General features: G+C 36.3%; 3 protein-coding genes across 8 annotated transcripts; 2 read left to right on the top strand and 1 right to left on the bottom strand.

Annotated features, from left to right (window-relative positions):
- Positions 1-864: 864 nt before the first annotated feature.
- Positions 865-1,805, top strand: LOC131318667 (uncharacterized). Its single transcript, XM_058348584.1, has 2 exons — positions 865-1,017; positions 1,540-1,805. The coding sequence occupies exons 1-2, from the start codon at positions 975-977 to the stop codon at positions 1,803-1,805; spliced, it is 309 nt and encodes a 102-aa protein (XP_058204567.1). The 5' UTR covers positions 865-974.
- Positions 1,806-4,415: 2,610 nt separating this feature from the next.
- Positions 4,416-8,478, top strand: LOC131318664 (uncharacterized). 6 transcript variants are annotated; one of them, XR_009197766.1, is made up of 5 exons: positions 4,416-4,727; positions 5,225-5,349; positions 5,473-5,593; positions 5,688-7,365; positions 7,983-8,478. XR_009197766.1 is itself a non-coding variant. In XM_058348583.1 (4 exons), the coding sequence occupies exons 1-4, from the start codon at positions 4,660-4,662 to the stop codon at positions 5,827-5,829; spliced, it is 456 nt and encodes a 151-aa protein (XP_058204566.1). In that variant the 5' UTR covers positions 4,416-4,659; the 3' UTR covers positions 5,830-8,019. The 6 variants fall into 6 exon arrangements, 1 of the variants encoding a protein (XP_058204566.1); XR_009197767.1 differs by having other exon boundaries at positions 8,038-8,478; XR_009197768.1 differs by having other exon boundaries at positions 5,688-6,164; positions 6,529-8,019.
- Positions 8,479-14,027: 5,549 nt separating this feature from the next.
- On the bottom strand, positions 14,028-18,176 carry LOC131318660 (stemmadenine O-acetyltransferase-like). The gene is made up of 2 exons (XM_058348578.1): positions 17,727-18,176; positions 14,028-15,224 (listed from the first exon to the last, which is right to left on the bottom strand). The coding sequence occupies exons 1-2, from the start codon at positions 18,165-18,167 to the stop codon at positions 14,277-14,279; spliced, it is 1,389 nt and encodes a 462-aa protein (XP_058204561.1). The 5' UTR covers positions 18,168-18,176; the 3' UTR covers positions 14,028-14,276.
- Between the last annotated feature and the right edge of the window lie 1,998 nt (positions 18,177-20,174).

The following is a 20,174-nucleotide window of genomic DNA, read 5'->3' on the forward strand; positions in this document are numbered from 1 at the left end:
TGACTTATGATGTTAGTGTTTGCTAAAATTTTAGGAAAATAAGTTGACTATCCTCTCAAAGTGCCCAAAGATGAATGATGAATTTCAAAATACATGAAAAACTTGTTTCTTTGTGTAAATATTGTTGAGTTTTATGACAATTGATAACCTCATTACTCTTATGCTTGATCTAGTGGGACTTAACTGTTTGCCTAGAAAATGCAAGAAGACTATTGTGGGTTTTCTATGGTTCCGTCTACTGATTAACGTTCATACTACCTAACGCTTTGCATGCTATGCTTTTCCAGAGTCATGTGGATACAAAAAACACTACCATTTGCTGCCTAAAACACGACCATTTGTAGCATAAGACACTTCCATTTGTAGCCTAAAAAGACACTTCAAGCTTCACGGGGGCGGGGCTGGCTGCATTCCACAATAATCTACCCACCTTTTCTTTGAATGACATTATGACTATCCACAATCTTATTTGCTGCCTTTGGTGAATAGGCTGTGTCGTAGTTTTGGTAGATTGATCGTCTTAGCAATAGGAGTTTACTTACCATATTGTAGGAGTTTGTCCACAAGTCTTATATGCTTTGGTTCTGCTTCTGCTGAGTTCATCTGCTATAGTTTTTTTTGGTTTGTCTCTCTTTATAGTTTTTTTTGGTTTGTCTCTCGGCGAGCAGATCCATAAGACGATAATGTTGATGTGCCTCTTGCTTGAAATAATGGTTGTGTAAGTCTCAAACTCTACAGTAACCAGGAGGTCAGACTTCCATTATACTCTTACTCGTTGATATTTGTCTTGGGATTTTGTAATGTGTGACTGAACTTTTTGGTTGTCATTGTTCCATTGAAATAAGAGAATAGGATAAAGGGGACATGGGGGTGAGGAAAAGGAGACTTGGACGATACAAAGGATAGACTTTGGTTTTTTTCTCGTCTATGTGAAGGTTGGATACTCTGATCTTGAGAGACTAAGGAATCATCAAATGAGCAGTTTTTGGAGTAGGGGAAAGTGCTTGGTCAGATTAGGTATCCTCCAAATTTAAATTAGTTATTTGATTATACTTTCACAAGCAAATAGTTATTCAACTTATATTTGTTGTTGTGATGTGATAATACTGCAATCTCGAAAGATTGAATGTTTAGTGAAAAAATAGTATTTTTTAGCTTAGATAGAGTGCTAGAATATGATATTTTTTGTTGCTGATATACCTTAGTTGTTGCTGAAGTGTGCTGAAATTGTAAAGAGACACGGGGATAAGTAGAAGCAAAACTCTTACTACCATAGCGTTCCACCAAATTTTGGGCACCAGTCTCTTTTACGTTATCCTTCGTAATATAAACAAATTCCTGCTTCAAAGCAACACTAGATGCACTGGTAGTGCTTTCTAAAGAGGCAACAGTTTCATTTTTTCCTCTGGACCCTTGTAGGCCATATACAGATCAGAGGTTGTTCCTAAAGCATCTACTTTTTGAAGAAATTCTTTTCTTTTCTTCTTTCCTTTGGAGACATTACTCTTTGACCTACTAAGTTCTACCACAGGTCCACAGGTTTATCCTTGGAAGCTGCTGCTGGAAGAGATACCAAGCCAACATTAACATACTCAGTACCGTCCCCTTCACTTTCCAAAGCTCGTTTTGAAACAGATGAAATAGTTGAAACTGGAGCTTCCTCCTCATCAGACAGAACAGACTTGGTAACAACAGCTTGTCTACCAACCAAGCTATCAATTCTACTACAAGAGACATCTGAAATTGAAGTCTTGCTGTCACTGTTTGAACTAGGGGAAGTTTTGTCATTTGTATTATCTAATTAGTCAAGACTCTTTTATGTAGTTTTTGTAGGGGAATCGTTTTCCCCTCTAATGTAATGAATCTTTATTCAATGGTTAAATTGTATATTGTACATTGACGTTTAAATATAGTTGGTGTTGAATGGAATATTTCATTTTCGTTTTTTCTTAAATGAAATTACCATGATCTTATTTGAAAATACTAGCATATTGGTATTATAGAATATTTGAAAAAAAGGCCAACAATTGGCAAATATGGCATTCATTGCAAGCTATAAAAAGTAGTATAGGATAACAGGTAGAGAACGCTATGGTAACAACAGGCACCGTTTGCTTCTTTTTTTTTAAAAAATAAATTGATACAAACATGAAACATGTTTTCTGTTTTTACTTTAAAAAAAAAGTAGAAATTGATTTCAACAAATACAAAACAGAAAATAGAAAAGTGGCAACGTTACCAAACATTGCCATAGTGTTCCAAACATGTATGAACCAGATTGATTATCTAGAACTAGAACTTGTATGGATGCGGTTTTTTTGAGTGAGAATGGTCTTCCATGGAGAGGAAACGGAGGTGGTAGGATAGAAGGTTTGCCTCCTGTTTGGTGAAATTGTATAATTTGTATGTCTGCAATTTTTTTATTTGGAGAACTTCAATTTTACATATCAAAGAAGATATCCTTCTTTTTTTCACCATATAAGTTATATAACTGATAATTATTCCCAATTGCTTGATGGATATGAACAAAATATAATTTGAAGGAAGGAGATGAGCTATTCATAAACTAATCCAAACTCTCCGCCGATCTTGTACACAGGTGTATCGTCTTCTCTTGTTAAACTATACCATAAGTTGACTTCTCCTGATTATTTAACCATTTGCCAATGCCTGATGTTACTGGATGACCCAGAGGGTGTTTCCAGCATCTTGAAAAAACTTCTACGATCTGAAAATAAGGATGATGCTTTGCTTGCATTTCAAATAGCTTTTGATCTGGTCGAGAATGAGAACCAAGCTTTTCTACTGAATGTCAAAAATCTGTGTTTTTTGGGCACCAGAATGTGTGTTTTATGGGAAGATTTTTTTTAGATGAAAATCAATTGCCGGTTGGTAATGTGTATACGAAAATTGATGGCACAACATGGCACGGCACGGCACGACACACGATTAAGGGCTGCACGGCATGACACGAACCGACAAAAAAGGCACGACACGAGTCACACGACCCGACAAAAAAAAGCACGGCACGACACACACAACCCGACAAAAAAAGGCACGGCATGACACAACAAAAAAAAGGCATGGCACGACACGACCCGACAAAAAAAAGGCACGACACGACACGACACGACCGGACAAAAAAAGGCACGGCACGACACGACCCGACAAAAAAAGGTATGGCACGATCCAGCACGATTAATTAATTGGGCACGGCACGACATGACAATATTTAAAAAGGGCACGGTCCGACACGGCCTGACAAAGCAAAATGGCCCACCATGGCACGGTATGGCACGGCACGCCATGGCACGATGAAGTAAACGGGCACGCTACGGCACGATACGAAGCACGGTTGGCACGGAAGAAAATGGCACGGCACGGCACGACAGGCACGTTTGACACCTCTAGATATATATACAGTCGACATGTACCATATTGGGTGCGACGAGAGAAAGGATCAATTACTTGCTGGGAGTTTAAATAGGAAAATGTTATTCGCACTCTAAAAATAATTGGGCATTCCAAAAAAATAAAGAAAAATAGCTTTGGAATTACACTGATTTTGGAGTGCCTCCATCATTTTTTAGAATGTCAATATTAGTTTTCTTTAAAAAATATAAAATTATGATCGAAAGCAAAAAAAAAATCATTAAAGACGAAAAAAATATCAAATAGTTATCTTATTTGTCTAAAGTGTCGTCTTATTTGAATTTTTTCAATATTGGTCCATACTTTTATATTTTTTAAAAAATTACGATGAAAAGCTAAACAAAAAGTTCCAAAAAGTAGAAAATATCAAAATAAGTTACAGAGTTATCAATACACTTGTATAGAAAAGAACCTAAGCATGGCAAGCCAAGGCATGGTGTGAATTTACCTTATTGCCCTCCACTCTTTTCCTTTGCGTTTTGTTCTTGCCAGTGTTTGTGTTTGGGTCGGTTTGGTCTTTTGACGGTATAGGTGCAAACACTCGAGCGTGAGAGTGTTTTCCGTTTGAGAAAATAAAAAGAGAAATGATATTGGTACCTACGGGGTCGGTACCAAAATCGTAGGGACAGCCGCGCCGAGCAGTCTCCGACTACCGGACGGCCGATCCGATCCGTCCAAAAATTCTAAAAAGAAAAAACGAGGGGGCTTACGGGAAAATCAACGGTATCTAAGGTGTGTAAGGTACTTGATCCGAGCACCCTTTTTTTGTATATATATATACACACACGTGTGAATATACATATATACATGAAAAAACGGTGCTCGGATCAAGTACTTTACACACCTCGGATGCTGTTGATTCACGCATTGGACCCCTCGTTTTTTTTTTTAGAATTTTTGGACGGCTCGGATCGGCCGTCCGGTGGCCGGAGACGGCCCGGTGTGGCCGTCCGTACGATTTCGGTACCGACCCCTATAGCATAGAGAGAAGCGAGAGAGACGTGGTCGGTCCTCCGGTTTTTAGGGTCTAAATTTGTACTCGGTTTCCTGATTTCACTGATCTCTTGTACTTGTTACACCAGCCGCCGTCATTGAACGAGAGCCGAGATTTGTTCTCGGTAGTTCAGTTCCGGAATTCACTGAATTTTTGTACCTATTGAGCCGATTTATTTGTCCTACCTCATCATTACGACACTCTTGTTGCGGCGGACGACGTCTTTGTAGGAGATGCGAGATCTGTTGTTGCTTCACCTCATTCTTGGCGTGCTACAATCAAAGAGGGCGTGTGAGGAGAGGTAAATTATCGGTTTATTTGCAGTTTCGATTCGATTTCATGATTTAGGGAATACAGGTTTCAGGACCATATTTCACAAATTTTACGTTTGCAAGTCACTGATATAGGAATGAAGTAACTCCCAATGATGCATTCAACTATGATTTGAATTCACGTTGAAAATTTATTCCATAATGTATAAAGGGATACAATTTTAGGTTTGTTTGAACTGGTTTGCGATCTTCAACACGTGTAGCATGTGAACACATTGAATGGTTTTTAGAGCCCTTGTGTGGTTCTGTTAAAAGTTTAACCTTGTAAATTCCTTGTAAGTGTTGGCCCACCTTAAATTTGAAGAAGGATTTATTCTTCAAGTATTTTCCTATCATACTTGGAATTGTCCATAAAGGTTTTGTTGAATAGCGGATGCAAGGTTTATCCAGTTGGAATTGTGGAGAATAAATTAAAGCGAGGTTGGTCTAATTTTTAGGCTGACCATTGTTTGGGAAGTAACTTTAGGTTGATCTTCCGAAGTGAGCGTGAATGGATTTTTTACGTGATAATACTTGATCCACATTTGAATCGTGTTGAATATGATTGGAGTTACAATGGCAGTGAGCTGATTACTACACCTCCTGCGCTTGGTTAGTTTGTGTTTTTTTATAACCCAAATGAACTACTTGCTTAGTTTCATCTCAAGTAATTTTTTAATTTTCTTGTATTGCTTTTCCAGTTGAAATCTAATTTCCACATTTCGAATGAACTAGGGTTGAGAACAGCTATTTTACCTTCTACTTTTTGGGAATGGAGCTATTTGGTGGATTTCGGCCATGTTTCTGGCAAGCAATACAAGGAGCACATTGCAACACTTGAAAAATGCGAGGAAAGGTTAGTGGTTGATGGTAGTTTTTGCTGCGTAGCTTTGAGTTAACTTTAATCCGATTGGCTTAAATTGAAGCTTCTAAATGTTGTCATGGACCAGATACAAAACTGTTTTTGCAAATAAAATTTCAGAGTTCAGAAGGGCATGCTGTGAGCTTTTTGGTTATTCATCTCTACTCTCTTGTTGGTTCTCCTATAACTGTCTCAACTCTCAAGTCTATCGTTATTGGTTACATAGATAAGGTCCTACTTTCAAAATTATAAGGTGTTGCTTTTTTTCTTCAAAATCCCTGGTTGATCTGATAATGGGGAGTGCAGAGAGAGGGACCCAAAATCACAGTGTGTGCTCTTAGAATCTTGATTCTTAAAATAAATTCTCAGAATATGCCAGCTAAGAAATGCTTAATAGGAGGTTTTGCTTCTTAATACCAAATTTATGGGCGAATAAAGTCATGTACTCTCGAAGTTTTTCCCCTTCCTGTCTGTTTTTCTCATATGATACAGTCTTGGAAATCGCAAATTGAAAAATAATAACTTTTGCAGATTGTGATGGATACAGTGCTCTGATGGAATACCGGTAAGTTGTGCAATGGTTTACAGTTCTTCTGGTCTTGTGTCTTCAAACAAACCATGATATTGTCTTGCTTCATAATCTTTTAGATGGCCGTTAAAAATTGATTTCTTGGCTTTCGCATTGAGATAAAGAGCCTCTTCCTTCGTCACTTTCCTTTTGATAACACGGTATCCTACCCAATGGACCTACTAATCCGAGGGACAATCCTACCGTCCACTAGAGTGGGCTCCAATTTAAGCCGGGGCTTTAAGCCCCCTATGGACTAACGACACAGGAATTGATAGTAGCTGGTCCTTCATCTATTCCATAATTAATTTTATCTAGAACCTGTTTCATTATATGCTAATTTTCTTGTTCCATCTAATAGGTAAATGATTACACCTCTCAACCTGAGATATCCCGTCAGGTATGGAGCAAAATCTTCCACAATTTGACTTTAAAATGTTCCTTTACGAACTGGCATAGTTACCCTTCTCCAGCCTCTGGAGTTAATTAAGCTGGTTCAGTGAAAGTTTCCACCGATGTAACTGGCTAATAGTAATCAATAATACTGCACCAACTGTATTCACTAATGATGCCCGACGATAGATAGTTGGGCAGCTACCTGTCCAACAAAATTAATGAATTACGAGAGGAGTCGAATGGTTGTGTTTGATTCAAATGGGTTAGAGCATATTAACCGTTGGTGCTATTAGCTGTGTTTTCCTTGGAGTTGGAGTGGTTGTCTAGAAGAAGGTACGAAGTATTTTTCCCCGGTGGCCTAGATTATGGTATAATTGAAATAAGAATATGTATTAGCAAAAGATGATATGTACAGTGTGGTGGGAATCTGATGTGATCCAAATGGTTCTGTGTCATTGAAAGGTACTGAATTTTTTAGACAATTGTTGCAGTCCAACTTATAATGTTAGCATGACACAAGTTAGTGTGGGAGATAATGTCACTGTATTAGTTTCAGTGCAATCTTCGACTCTGGTACCTCATTCACATACGTAAACGACCCTGCTTTGTGCTGTCCCGCAGTTCAAATCCCAGGCCCAAGAAAATGACGTCCATCTGATTACAGGATCCCTTTTGCGTATTGCTATGATCTAATGTCAATTCGAGTCAATCGTTACCTTGTTTTTATGAACTTGTTTTGAAACCATCAAGGGCTGATTCTTTCCGTCATGCAGTTCGTCCAATAGCAACAATTTCTACCGAGGTATAATTTCACTTTCTCCTCGCAAACAAATAGGATTCCATTTACTTGTGGTTTATTATCCTATTGCCTTTCGGGATATACTGAAATGCTTGATCACTATTCTTAGGGTGAAGGTAACTTATACTGCTTGGCTATCGTCAAAAGTGGAGACATAAATACCATTGGACTTAAGTGTCTGGATTTGGTTAAGTATTACATTGCATATTCCCAGTACTTGAGTGAAATTTTGTCTCCATTTATGTATGTTTCTGCACTGTTGGAATTTCTCCTCTACGGGTTAGTGTGACATACTTCTATTTCACAAAGGGCGTGCTGGATCATGCATCTACGTGTATGTTATGCATAGAAGGGGAAACAGGGGTGGGTTAGGATGTTGGGAAAAGAAAGAACGAATCTCTCCGCTTCCCACTTCTGGATTTCTGAGCTTGTACAATCTAAGCTGAGTGGTCTTCTGTTCCATATGCAATTGAACTGTGAGTTTATTAGTGTGTTTAGGCTTTAGCACGACTTTTTCTTCATAACACAAACTGAAGTTTTATTGTTGAATTCGTTTCTGTATTTTTCTAAATAATTTTGCTTAAACCATGAAATTGCTTGTTGCTCCTTTTGCTTTTTAGCCCTTTATTGAATGGAACCTCTTGCTTTGGCTGTGCCTCATGTATGTCTCTCAAGTCAGCTTTTTGTCAAAATTTAGCGAAAGTGGAGTCAATAAACCTACCGATGCAATTTCTGTGGGTCCAACCCAGCTCCATTTCGTGGCATGTCAAGCTTGGCTCGTGAGCTATTGAAACAAAAATCAATCTGGAGAGCACAATTTCTGCTATGCTCATGCGAAAAAGTAACCATTGATTTGGATGGAATTGAAATGAAGTGTCATAGTGCTCGCCTTTTTAAACACCAAATTTGCATTGAGCTGGAAAGAAAGCTCCAATCTCTTGCGACACTGGAAGATTTAGTTGTTGTATCAAGGCTACAGTTTCATTGTTATTCATTTTCTTAACGTAGGAGTCTCTTATGTATGTTTGTATTTCTCTATTAGTGTATTGTACATGGGACTTGAATCACATTGTTGGATGGTGTTGTCTTCGATTCTCACTACTTGGTAGGTCCTTATATCCATAATTTCTCCCAAATTGGGCGATTGCTGCAGAAAATGAGAAATAGGGTAGATAAATAAGTCAATTTTTGGTTATATGTGGATACCCCCATGTTGCATATAGTCATGCAAACACACAGGCTAACGGTTGCATAATAGACACAACTACAAGAAAAGTGAGAGTTGACACTGCTTTGTCACTGGCTACCAAAATGGAGGAGACCATATTGCCTCTGAATGTAGATTTGCAGGTGATAGAAACTAAGTTAAAGCACCAAAAAAGTTGGTTTATGTTAGCTGTTTGATATTTTCTTTGTAGATATACTTGTTCGTGATTACCTTTTAAAGATAACCTAATGGGTTAGTAGGGCTCTCATTGATTCTGGTAGGGTTGCTGTAGAACTATCGACAGTGGAAGTAAGATATAAAATCACCGAGTGGAAGCAAAGTGTGAGGTGGTTTGTGGCAAGCCGCTCCCTCCTCTATGGAATTCAAGAGCACAGGAATTCAGAATTTTGTATACTTGCGCCAGTTCCTGCAGCTTCTGTGGCAGTAAATTAACTTCTTCTGGGCGCCTATGAAAATCTCTTCATAATTTGATACCTTACTCATCCACTTTTTTGCCTGTACTTCTGAGACTACCACTGCTTGCAGAACTAAAAAGGCATAGTTAATTGAGAGTTGCACAACTCGCTTCAGAACCAATATGAGATATGGAATCATCACATCGTAAGTAATTATGTTAATTATGCTCTACGTTCAGACCTTAATACACTACAAGCATTATGCTCTTGTGTTAGAAGATGATTCGACTGCTGACTTCTTCTTTTGAGATGTGTCAGATCATTGCAAAAAATTAACATAGTTACTCCTAAAATAACACTTCAATATTTCACTATTACCACCACTACAAGAACCCAAAAAAACTTGCAGACCAAAAATCAACCAATGAGCACGCGAAAACGTGCGGAGCACGTGCATTACACTAGTGAGTTAAAAAGAACGCAGCCTGAAAATGAGATATTACTGAGTTTGGGCTTTACGCTGTAAAACGAACCAAGCCAGATAATAGTTGTTGAATGTTGGTTTGATTGAAACTAGGAGAACTGAGTCGTTCGTGATTAGTTTGAAGCTCGGCTCGGTAAGGCTCATTTGAGTTCGATTCAGATATTACACAATCCAAATCGGAGCCTTAATTAATTTTAAGCTCGTTAAATAAATGAGATGAACCTACCTGACAGTATTCGACTCGATTAGGCTCACAACGCTAGAGTATATGTAAATCTCATAATAATTTCACATATAACCTTAATATGAATATATATATATATATATATATATATATATATATATATATATATATATATATATATATATAGACACACACATGTACATATGAACATTTTATAGCTTGTACTATAAATTATAATTTTAATTCATTTTGTAGCTTGTTTTTTTAGGTGGTTTTTTAGGTGTCCCTTGAACCGTCCCGTATTTATCGGTAATCATACATATTTACAAAATAAAATTTTTATTTGCAATTTTAGACCTGTACGAGAGTATAAATATCTAAATTTTTCGACTCATTAAAGCTCGTGAACAAGTTTGAATCAAACCTAGGCAAGCTCAGTCGAAGCTTGGCTTGTCAAATTTTCATTAAGTTAGTGCTCAGTTCGAGTTTATTTGAAAACTTAACAAACGAACCTGGACATTCTAAACCTCGGCTCGTTCATTTACAGCCCCAAATGAGACAAAATCGATCTCATATGAAACCAACTAATTTTGACTAGCTTTAATTTTTAAAATATTATATAAAGTCAAAAAATCAACTTATAAACACATAGAGAGAATGAAAAATCTCTACCTCAAAAGTTCAAAAGCAACTCAAGAACTCCAAGCAAGCCCTTGATCTTAAAGCTTGAAATCAACCAAGAACACCTCTTTCGAATTGATGATTTGTGGTGAATCTTGGTGGGTTTGAGGTGTTTGAGACGTAACCAAGAGAGAGGGAGAGAGTACGGGAGAGGAAAAAGGCGCATGGTAGGTGATGGGGGAGAAAGTGAAATTTTACTTCTGATTATTGATACTCATATGCTCCTTCCGTCCAAATTTAATAGTTCTTTTTAGGAGTTCGTGCTACTTTTCAATCAATTATATATCTTGTAATTTATAATATTTTATGTAATTTTGAAAATATTGTCTTATAGAACTAATTGAAATCTATTAAACAAAATCCAAATTGGATATAAAATTTCTTACTAATTTAAAAGATATAACTCATTTTTTATCCGGTTAAGATTGAATTAGGGATCATTAAATCCGGACGAGTATATAAGACATATTACACTAACACTCCTCCATTATATAAGCCACTACTTCAATTCTCACAACTAATGAGCAATTTCACAAAGGCCCCATGATATTATCCACATTAAAATGCCTAATTCCACATTAATCACGGGTCTCTACAAAGAAGGTGATTATAATGGTGGAAAGATACATGTCGATGAGAGCCAACGCTTACATTAATTATAACATAGTTAATTCCTAGTCTAACTATATTATATTTGGTGCAAATTAATTTGATCAAAACTTGTGCTTCTCATCCCTTAATGATCCATGAATATTGTTTTTTCCTTCTTCCTCCTTATATACTGAGGAACTTAATCCATCTCTTTGAAAGTATTTTGAAGGGAAATGATAATGTCCAAACTATTTTTATTAATGTGAAAATTTTAGTGCAGAAAAGACTTGTACCCTACACATGGTACAAACATTTTTTGTACTAGAGTTTTGGCATTATCACTGCCCATTTTTAATTGTAAATACATAATACTCTATAATGATAAATTATTCAACAAGCAATGGTAAACCTTTCCTTACCAAGCTCGTAGATAGTCAATAGTATTTTACTCTTTCACAATTGATTTGCACTCCTTTTTCATCAATATATTTAATTAGGTAAATTCATACTATTATCTTTACATTTATGAAAAATAAGTTAATGTAGAGACAACCATGCAAATAGCACATTTTTTAATTTAGAGCATTATAGAATCACGTAGATAATGGAAATAAAACTATAATTTACTATAAAAATTGAATAAGAGAATACATAATAGAACAAAGAAAAGAAAAGGAAAGGAAAAAAGAGAGCAACGCGCACTAGTACAAAAGGTCGGTATTGAGTTGAGCCACGTGGTTTGTTTGTGTCTTTGATTGAGTAAGGAAAAAATATTGTTTATGAGAGAAAGAAAACATCCTTAATTTCCAAGACAAAAAAATTGCGTGGATGTCATCAAAGAGTGACAACAGGTGTAAATTGTGATTTGAAAGAGCTAAGGGGTGTGTGGTGTGATTGTAGTAAGATTTAAGGTGTCCTACTGAAATTCGTCCAAAAAGTTGATAGGGGGATGACGAAAATGGAAAACAAATAGAGGACCACCTGGTTGTGCAATAGTTATGGTAACTTTGTACCGGCCGTGAAATTGCTAGCAAATTGGTCAGGGATAACTAATATTTAGAATGACCCATTTCTTGAACCGTTCTCTCTCCTCCAATGGACACCCCAATAGGCACTCTCTCTCCTCTAACACTTTCAAAATCCAAAGCAAGAAAAACCATTTTTCACAAAAACTATAGAGCAAAACCACCAATTTGCATTTATTACGCCCATGTATTATCTTACTTACCAATTTTTGAATATGATCAATTTCAAGAAAATCCATTTTTTCATGAATTATTTCTGCAAAATTACCATGAAACATATTTTCGGAATATGGTGGATTGTCAAATCGACTATGTTTTTAATGGATTATTTTTATTCATCATAAAACATATTTCAAAACATAGTGGATATATCAAAATCTACCATATTTATATGAATTATTTATGCAAAATTACCATGAAAACTGAGACTAAAAATTAGAACCATAACCATTATAAAACTTCCATGGATTATTTGCATACAATCAACAAAGATGATAAATTGTTTCACACAATCAAGGAAGTGTGCTTTCCATAGCTACAACACAACAAAATAGATAGTAAAATAAAAGCTTGCGGTACACCTGGTACCTAGATCAATAAATCCAAATGAACTTCCTTCCACATACAAAGGCATGCAAACACAAATATAGCTACAAACCACAAATAAGATATACACTTCCATCTTCGTCTTTGACTTTATCTTCTTCCCAAAAAATTGCAAAAGGAAACTACTCAGGAGCGACTGAACTTCAAGCCTTTCACTGCAATATTCTAATTGATGGGTCTCGATCAAGATGGTGGGAAATAGCATCAGATGAGAGAGATCCGATGATGGTGGTCTTGATCTTGGTCGACTAATAGTTTAATGGGTTTGATGATGGGTTTGGCGGTGTGTGAGAGAGAGAGGGTATATGAGTTTTGAATCTTGATTAGGTTTTATAGAATAATGTGGTGGACTTCTAAGTTTAGATTTTGGTCCCAAATTTATGTGCCTATATAGTACCCAAAAAAAATAGAAAACATAGTGCAATGATGACATAATTGGATTTATTTAAATTTGAAGATGAAAATATAAGCCCAAAAAATGGTCGGGATGAAAAAATAACTTATATGAGGCTGGAGGATCAATATTTAAGTATATACCCATAAGTATATACCCAAAGTTTCGGGCTTTCAAAAATTAGGGGATTTCAAAAATTAGGGCTTTCATTCAAAAAGTACAGCAAACTGATTTAAGAAAAATTGAAAGAAAATCAAAATCATTTACAAATTACCAAAGAAGAAAACACAAAAGAAACACCTTAATTTATCCCGTCGATAATTTTGCCTAATCTCTTCACGAGAGAGCGAGGGGGGGGAGGAGGAGGGGAGGTCGGTGGTGAATCTGTTGCTGACGGTAGTGGTTGGTAGTGGTGGTATGAGAGAAAAAGATAAGTGGGATGGGAATGGAATTCAGAGAAGTTTTCAAATTTTGAGACTCCCAAATTTCTTGAAATATACCCGCTTTGATTTTGGATGAAGGTGGGGCCCTTTCTTTTTGCCATGACAGTGCGACAATTCTAATTTGTGCGACATATGTTAATCTGGTCTGTATGGATAGACTTTCTTTTTTGTCATTCGGTAATCCTAATCTACTCTATCCTATGGGACTTAGAAAGAAAGATAGGGGCTAGTTTGTATGGATAGACTCTTTTTTTTTTTTTTGGTTATTGATCGAGTTATTCAAATACCTTTCGATATCGAAACAAACTAGGTTTTTTAAAAAATGTTCCTCCTCTCCATATTGATATTGAGGTCGACAGTTTGGGTCATCCAGCCGTTGATATTGCTCTGGGTTAAATCTCACAAAGATGGAGTATGAAGATCATAAAGGTGTAGAAGGGAGCTTGACCCGAGAAAACAAAACAAATCACAATCCCTTCTGATGGTTAAATTATTGATTTTATAATCAATTGATAAGTCAATCATGTAAAAAATCAAAATTAATAAAATACTGCGATTATTGTGAAGTCGCGTAACATTTGTTGCGATACGAACTATGATTGTCTGTTCCTTTCACGATAACCATCATTGGTTTAGGCTTTTGTAGAATTAATAAAGTCTTAATTATTACAATTCATGGCATGGCTTAATTACCATCACTATAGTAATTTTATTACATTTTTACTCTACCGTAGAGCGCAACTTTAGATTTAAAAGATTAATATAAATATTTATTTTTATCAAGACGGTAGATCTACCGTCTTCATAAAAAGCAAGCCAGAAGCTCTCAATTCGCAAAAACTACATATGAAAACCGGAATCGCCCGAAGTTTAATCATCAGTTTCAGCGGGTAATAGTACTAATAATGTTGGGATTTGGAGATGCAAAAGCCAGAAACTCGGTATCATTTTCAATCACAACCATTTCCTTCTCATCCAGCATCATCCACGCCTCTATCCCGCCACCACCTCCGCCGCTTTCTATGAAAACAACCCCACTCTTGGCCGGCGTACTCTCAATATCCCCCATGTGACCCACCCAAATCGGCTTCCCCCACCCGAAGTCCACGCTATAGAACCCCAGATTGCACCAACTCGTGAACCTAAACGTATCCAACTCCACATTCGCGTGAACCGCCTCCATCTCCTTAAGCCTAGAACTTGCCAATAAAAATCCTTCGTCCCCCTGTAAACTCCTTATCGCATTATTATTGAAACTCCCAAACGTTTCTTTCACCATCCCCACCAGCTCGGACAGCTTCACCTCCGTCGATTCGGGTGGATCGAAGAAACCGCTCACTAACCAGACCAGGTTACCCGGCGTGTCTCCCGGCAGCGGCGGATCGATCCGCCTCCGCATGTCCACCGCGTGCGTCATCAACGAGGTGATCGATTTACCCCGGATTTGTTTGGAAGCGGCCATGAATCGTTTCAAGAGGAAGGCAGTTAGGGCTTCGACTCTGGTTGGGTTGGGGATGGATTCGCTGGCGGATTTGGATTTGAGAGCAGCGAGTGATTCAGCGGTGAATACGAATCTTCTGGTATTGATTTTCTGGTGGACGAAGTAGAATTTGTCAAAGAAGGAGAGTAAACCGGTGGGCAGGGATTGGCAAGGGAAGAGGGATGAACCGGGTGTGAAATCGATATTGGTGCTTGAATCTGATGATTGGTTATCCTGGCGGCGGAATGTTTCGGCCAAACTGTTTAGGAAGACGCTCATTGTGGTTCCATCGCCAACTTTGTGGAACATGCCGCACCCGATTACTATCCCTCCACAACCGAAAACGGTCACCTGCATTACAAAAATGGTCAACCAAACTCAATTACACGAATGTCAAGGGGAAGAAAAGGACCAGTAAGAGCATTCGAACCAGTATTTTTAAATTTTAGATCAAATTAGAGAGTAAAAAGCTACTTCACTATTTTTGTTATTCACTTTTAAAATGCCTACTGCATTAGACTTTTGTATATTGAAACTATCCCATTGAAAATATTTTTTTTATTCTAAAAAAAACCACCAAACTATCTCATTATGAGTAACTATTTACTTGTTATTTATTATTTTTTAATATATAAACTGTCTAAAAAAATTACGTGCTCTAATTTTTAATCTATTTGAACCAGTACAAAAAATTTATTTTTCTAATCATTTTATTTTAAAAGATCATAATTAATATTTGTTTCTAGGGCTTTCATATGAAAGTCATTGAACCAAAAAAAAGTATGTAAAAACATATTATTAAGACCAGACACTGTAGAAGGTTTAGTATTTTGTGTATTCATTTTTTAAGTGGTGGATTGCCTCCCATGCATTTAAGGCATCGTAGTATATTATAATATAATAATATACTATCATGTAGCAAGAGAACAGTGACTAGGCAAAGAAAAAGAGCCACGGTAGAAAATGTAAAAATTTGGCTAGTGGTCCCCACGTTTGAAGAGTCTGATGGGAGGCCAATTTCTGCCTTTGGCGCGCTAAAGTAGCGTACAGGATAATTTGCCTTGTCTGATGTGGATGCTTTAAGTACTCCTTCACTTTCTCAAAAAGCAAAAAAAAAAAGCAACCTCCGAATATGAAATTTTTTCAATCACTTTACCTCCAATAAAACTATCAAATGTACAATGCCTTTTATTTATGAGACCCATTTAGAAATTTCACAAAAAATGATTGGAGCCGCTCAATTCTTTTTAAAATAAGTTTTTAAGCATCCTTGTAAACATTTTCTCAAACGCACTGATCTCTCTATTAGGAAATTTTTTGGGCATACTCTCTCCATTCGAAACGGAGATCGGGGTTCTTAACTTGTGGTGGAAAAGTAAAATTTTGGCTGATTGCAAAATAATAAGCTTTTCTTTCTTGGGGCCATCTCGCCCCTATGTGTAAGCTTGTGAAACGGTTGCGAGAGAGACTGGAGGAATTAGTCCGAGATGTTCGCAAGCTAGCCCGGAACACCATGTATTACCAAAAGAAAAAAGAAGCTTCTCTTTAGTTCACGTATTTGTGGATTGGATTGTTTGTTGAGGCTCACCACAAGATGTGTGGATCATAAACTATTCTGGTCATTTGATTAGCGCGGTAATATAGAAAACGTTGTAAAGTGAAAAAAAATATATGGATTTTTAGTGTTTAATTAGCATGAAAATAAATCAATTGGGGCTAGCTCAGTTAACTAGGACTCTTTTATCTCATTAGGAGGTTAAAAGTTCAAGTCTCCCCCACTTGCGTGTGGATGTTCTTCCCTTAGAGAGTTTTTCCTTTTTTTCTTTGTTTCTCTACCCTATAATGAGCTTATTTCTTGTATTGGTTGAGTTGTTAGGCTTGGTTGTCTTGTCTTGTGGACTCTCACAATTGATGTAATGTCTCGGGTTTGTACTATATACTTTAAATCTACTGTAAAATGATCTCTTCTATCGATTGAAAAAAAAAACCCCAAGAAATAGTATATATGCTTACTTGGGGGAGGCGCCACCTCTCCCCTCCTTCCCACAGGCGTTCTCACATCTCCCCTCTCCCCCAATCTTTTTATAACCCCTCTCTTCTCTCCGTCTTTCTTCTCTATTCTCACGGTCGTTGCGTTCTTCTTTTCTTACCTGCCTCCGTTTTATCACTTACCACATAAATACATTTTACGAAAAAATTGAGGACTGATAGAAGGTTTTATTTTCTCTTTCAAAAATGAGATTTTTAGCTCTAAGTATAGAAAAGCTAAACTTAATTCTCATTAAGGAGAAATGAAATACTTAATTACCACTAGATCCACTGTTACAAAAATATATTTACCATTAATGGAAGTGTCACCCTATGGTTTTAGGGTATCCTAGTGGGTATAGTACCCTGGTGGATAGGGTACCCTAGTGGCGGGGTTTTAGGATTTTAGGGCACTCTAGGATTTTAGGCTTTAGGATACCCTAGGATTTAGGTTTAGGCGCTTTTATAAAGCCATAGGGTTTAGGTTTAGGCACTTTAATAGGTTGGGTTTTATGGTACACTTTCTTATTATAGGATTTTAGCGATAACCGACATTTTCATAAGGTACCGGTCTAGGCATTTTTAAAGGGTATCCTAGAGGCATTTTTATAGGGTACCATATATAGAGTTTAGGCATTTTCATAGGGTACCCTAAGGTCTAGGCACTTTCATAGTATTTCAATGTTTCATTAATTAGATAACACCTAATGAGAATTACTTTCTATTTTCTGAACCTAGAGATAAAAGGTTAAGAAAAATATTTAGGAGTGCTATTCAGATAACTAGATAAGCATTGAAGGAACAATTGTGATGTTATTCCCTCACCTGCAAAGCGACTAAGGACGAATAGTTCTCTTCTTTGTGATTAGGGTTGCAAGGAAGGAGCTTGTTGATGAGCCGAATATTGGGATTCGCAAGAAACTTTGACAAATGACAGCTAGCCTGAGCTTCTACGTATACAACTCCTTCGTCGTTGCAATCTATAGAAACCAAGTCTTTAATTCTACCGGCAAATGGGTAGAAGCGCGTTAGGGTTTCCGAGAGTGCCCTCTTTAGGTGATTCAAGGTTTGTGAGATGTTGAGGCGGGGATCATTGATAGGATAGAAGAGGATAGCCGGAATGTATAATTCAGGTGAGAACTGGTCTAAGAGGGAGAATTTGAAGTTCCGCAAGTGGTTCGGTGTTGGTGTGGAAGGCTTGATGATTTCTTTGGACATAATTTTCACATCCATTTTATTTATTTTCTTTGAAATTGTCCTTCTCATTAGTTTCCGTTGATTAGCTCTTATAAGAAACCAAGATGGCAATGTGGCAATTACTATCGTACTTCGTGATTAAAATCCACTTATTATTGAGTTGTATCTACTCTTCCTAGCTTCCAAGGCTGCCAAACTTTGGGGACCATTTAAACATGCATTCTCCATTATCGACAATAGAATAATCAAAACTAAGGGTTGCTAAAGTTAACAATGTTTTTTCAAAAAACTGGTCAGATCTAAAATAATCAAAAGTTGTCACATCAACTTTTAGTTATCCATTTAAGAGATTGTGAATAGTCAAAATTGAATAATCGAAACTTGCCACATCACCTTTTCAATCTATAAAAATCTAAAAATTGTCACTATATAAAATAATTTTTTTAAATAGTTTTCAAACTAATAAAAATAGGTTATTAGAAATAGAAATTTTTTTTTTTTGAAAACTTTTATTTTGAAAAAAAAACACTTTTCAAAAAAAGTTTTAAATTTTTTTTTTTTTTGAAAAAGGTCATTTTAAAAAAAACAGTTTTTGAAAAATAGACAATTTAAAAAAACAATTTTTAATAAAAAAAAGTTTTGGAGGTTGCTAAAGTTAGCAATGTTTCTTCAAAAAACTGGTCAGATCTAGAATAATCAAAAGTTGTCACATCAACTTTTAGTTATCCATTTAAGAGATTGTGAATAGTCAAAATTGAATAATCGAAACTTGCCACATCACCTTTTCAACCTATAAAAATCTAAAAATTGTCACTATATAAAATAATTTTTTTAAATAGTTTTCAAACTAATAAAAATAGGTTATTAGAAATAGGATTTTTTTTTTTTTTGAAAACTTTTATTTTGAAAAAAAAAAACACTTTTCAAAAAAAGTTTTAAATTTTTTTTTTTTTGAAAAAGGTCATTTTTAAAAAAAAACAGTTTTTGAAAAATAGACAATTTTAAAAAACAATTTTTAATAAAAAAAAGTTTTGGGAAAACCATTTTACTGTTTTTGCAAAAAAAAAAACAAGAACTTTTAAAAATATGAGAGAGAGAGAGAGACAGAGAGATGAAAGAGAGAAGTTTTTGAATAATGGTGGGTGTACTTGATTGAGAAAATGTGAAGACCACTAATTTTGATTATTGGCAAAAGGTTGCTAGTTTTGATTATTCAAGGGCCAAAGTTTGTTGAGTTGCTAAGAGGTTATTAAGTTTGATTATGCCATTATGAGCACCTTTTTGAGAAAACATTGTTAACTTTAGCAACCCAACGGTTTTTATTATTCCACTGTGGATGCTCTCATAGTGGCATAACTAAACTTAACAATCTCTTAGCAACTCATTAAATTTTGGCTATTGAATAATCAAAATTAGCAACCTTTTGCCCCTAATCTGTGCCCACACTGATAAATTTACAGATCCATCCCTGGGATGGGTTAGAGATGTTGTGGGCGTGGCGGCTAGGCGGTAGTGGCGAAGGTGCATGGAAGGGTAGTGCAAACTGTGCAATGGTGTTTTTCTATTTAATCTTTTGGCCAATGATGATGTAAGTCGCAAGAGCCTCGCTCTTATAATTATGAGAGATGATATATATATACGGGGCGGTTCCGAGGACCCTTAAAAAGACCTCTAAAAAAATCCCTCCAAGTTCCCGATCGAATTTTGATGATTCGAGCCGCTCAATATAATCAAAACGTGATTTTAAGGGTATTCGTGTGGAATCAGCAAAAAAAATGACCGGGAAGGGCTTCATCTGAACATTTTTTTATTGAACTTTATTGAACGGTTCAATAAAAAACTGCTCAAATCAAGTCTTTCCCGGTTATTTTTTTTGCCAATTTCTCGCGGGCACCCTTAAAATCACGTTCTGAACACATTGAGTGGCTCGGATCATCAAAATTTGATTGGGAATTATGAGATTAAGATTTGAATGGTTTTTTTAGAGGTTTTTTTAAGGGTTCTGAACACATTGATTATCGTTAGTATGAGATCCCTTGGTCAATAAAAACTGCTCATAGTTAATTCGCACATGCT

Source organism: Rhododendron vialii, chromosome 3a (assembly GCF_030253575.1).
Source record: "Rhododendron vialii isolate Sample 1 chromosome 3a, ASM3025357v1".
Classification (NCBI taxonomy): domain Eukaryota; kingdom Viridiplantae; phylum Streptophyta; class Magnoliopsida; order Ericales; family Ericaceae; genus Rhododendron; species Rhododendron vialii.

Coding starts and splice junctions, on each gene's coding strand:
- LOC131318667 (XM_058348584.1), top strand. CDS start 975: ATGAGCAGTTTTTGGAGTAGGGGAAAGTGCTTGGTCAGATTAG. Junction 1,018..1,539: donor AAAGTGCTTGGTCAGATTAG/GTATCCTCCAAA, acceptor ACAGGTCCACAG/GTTTATCCTTGGAAGCTGCT.
- LOC131318660 (XM_058348578.1), bottom strand. CDS start 18,167: ATGAGAAGGACAATTTCAAAGAAAATAAATAAAATGGATGTGAAAATT. Junction 15,225..17,726: donor CGTCCTTAGTCGCTTTGCAG/GTGAGGGAATAA, acceptor TTTGTAATGCAG/GTGACCGTTTTCGGTTGTGG.
- LOC131318664 (XM_058348583.1), top strand. CDS start 4,660: ATGCGAGATCTGTTGTTGCTTCACCTCATTCTTGGCGTGCTACAATCA. Junction 5,350..5,472: donor TACTACACCTCCTGCGCTTG/GTTAGTTTGTGT, acceptor CGAATGAACTAG/GGTTGAGAACAGCTATTTTA. Junction 5,594..5,687: donor CTTGAAAAATGCGAGGAAAG/GTTAGTGGTTGA, acceptor GTCATGGACCAG/ATACAAAACTGTTTTTGCAA.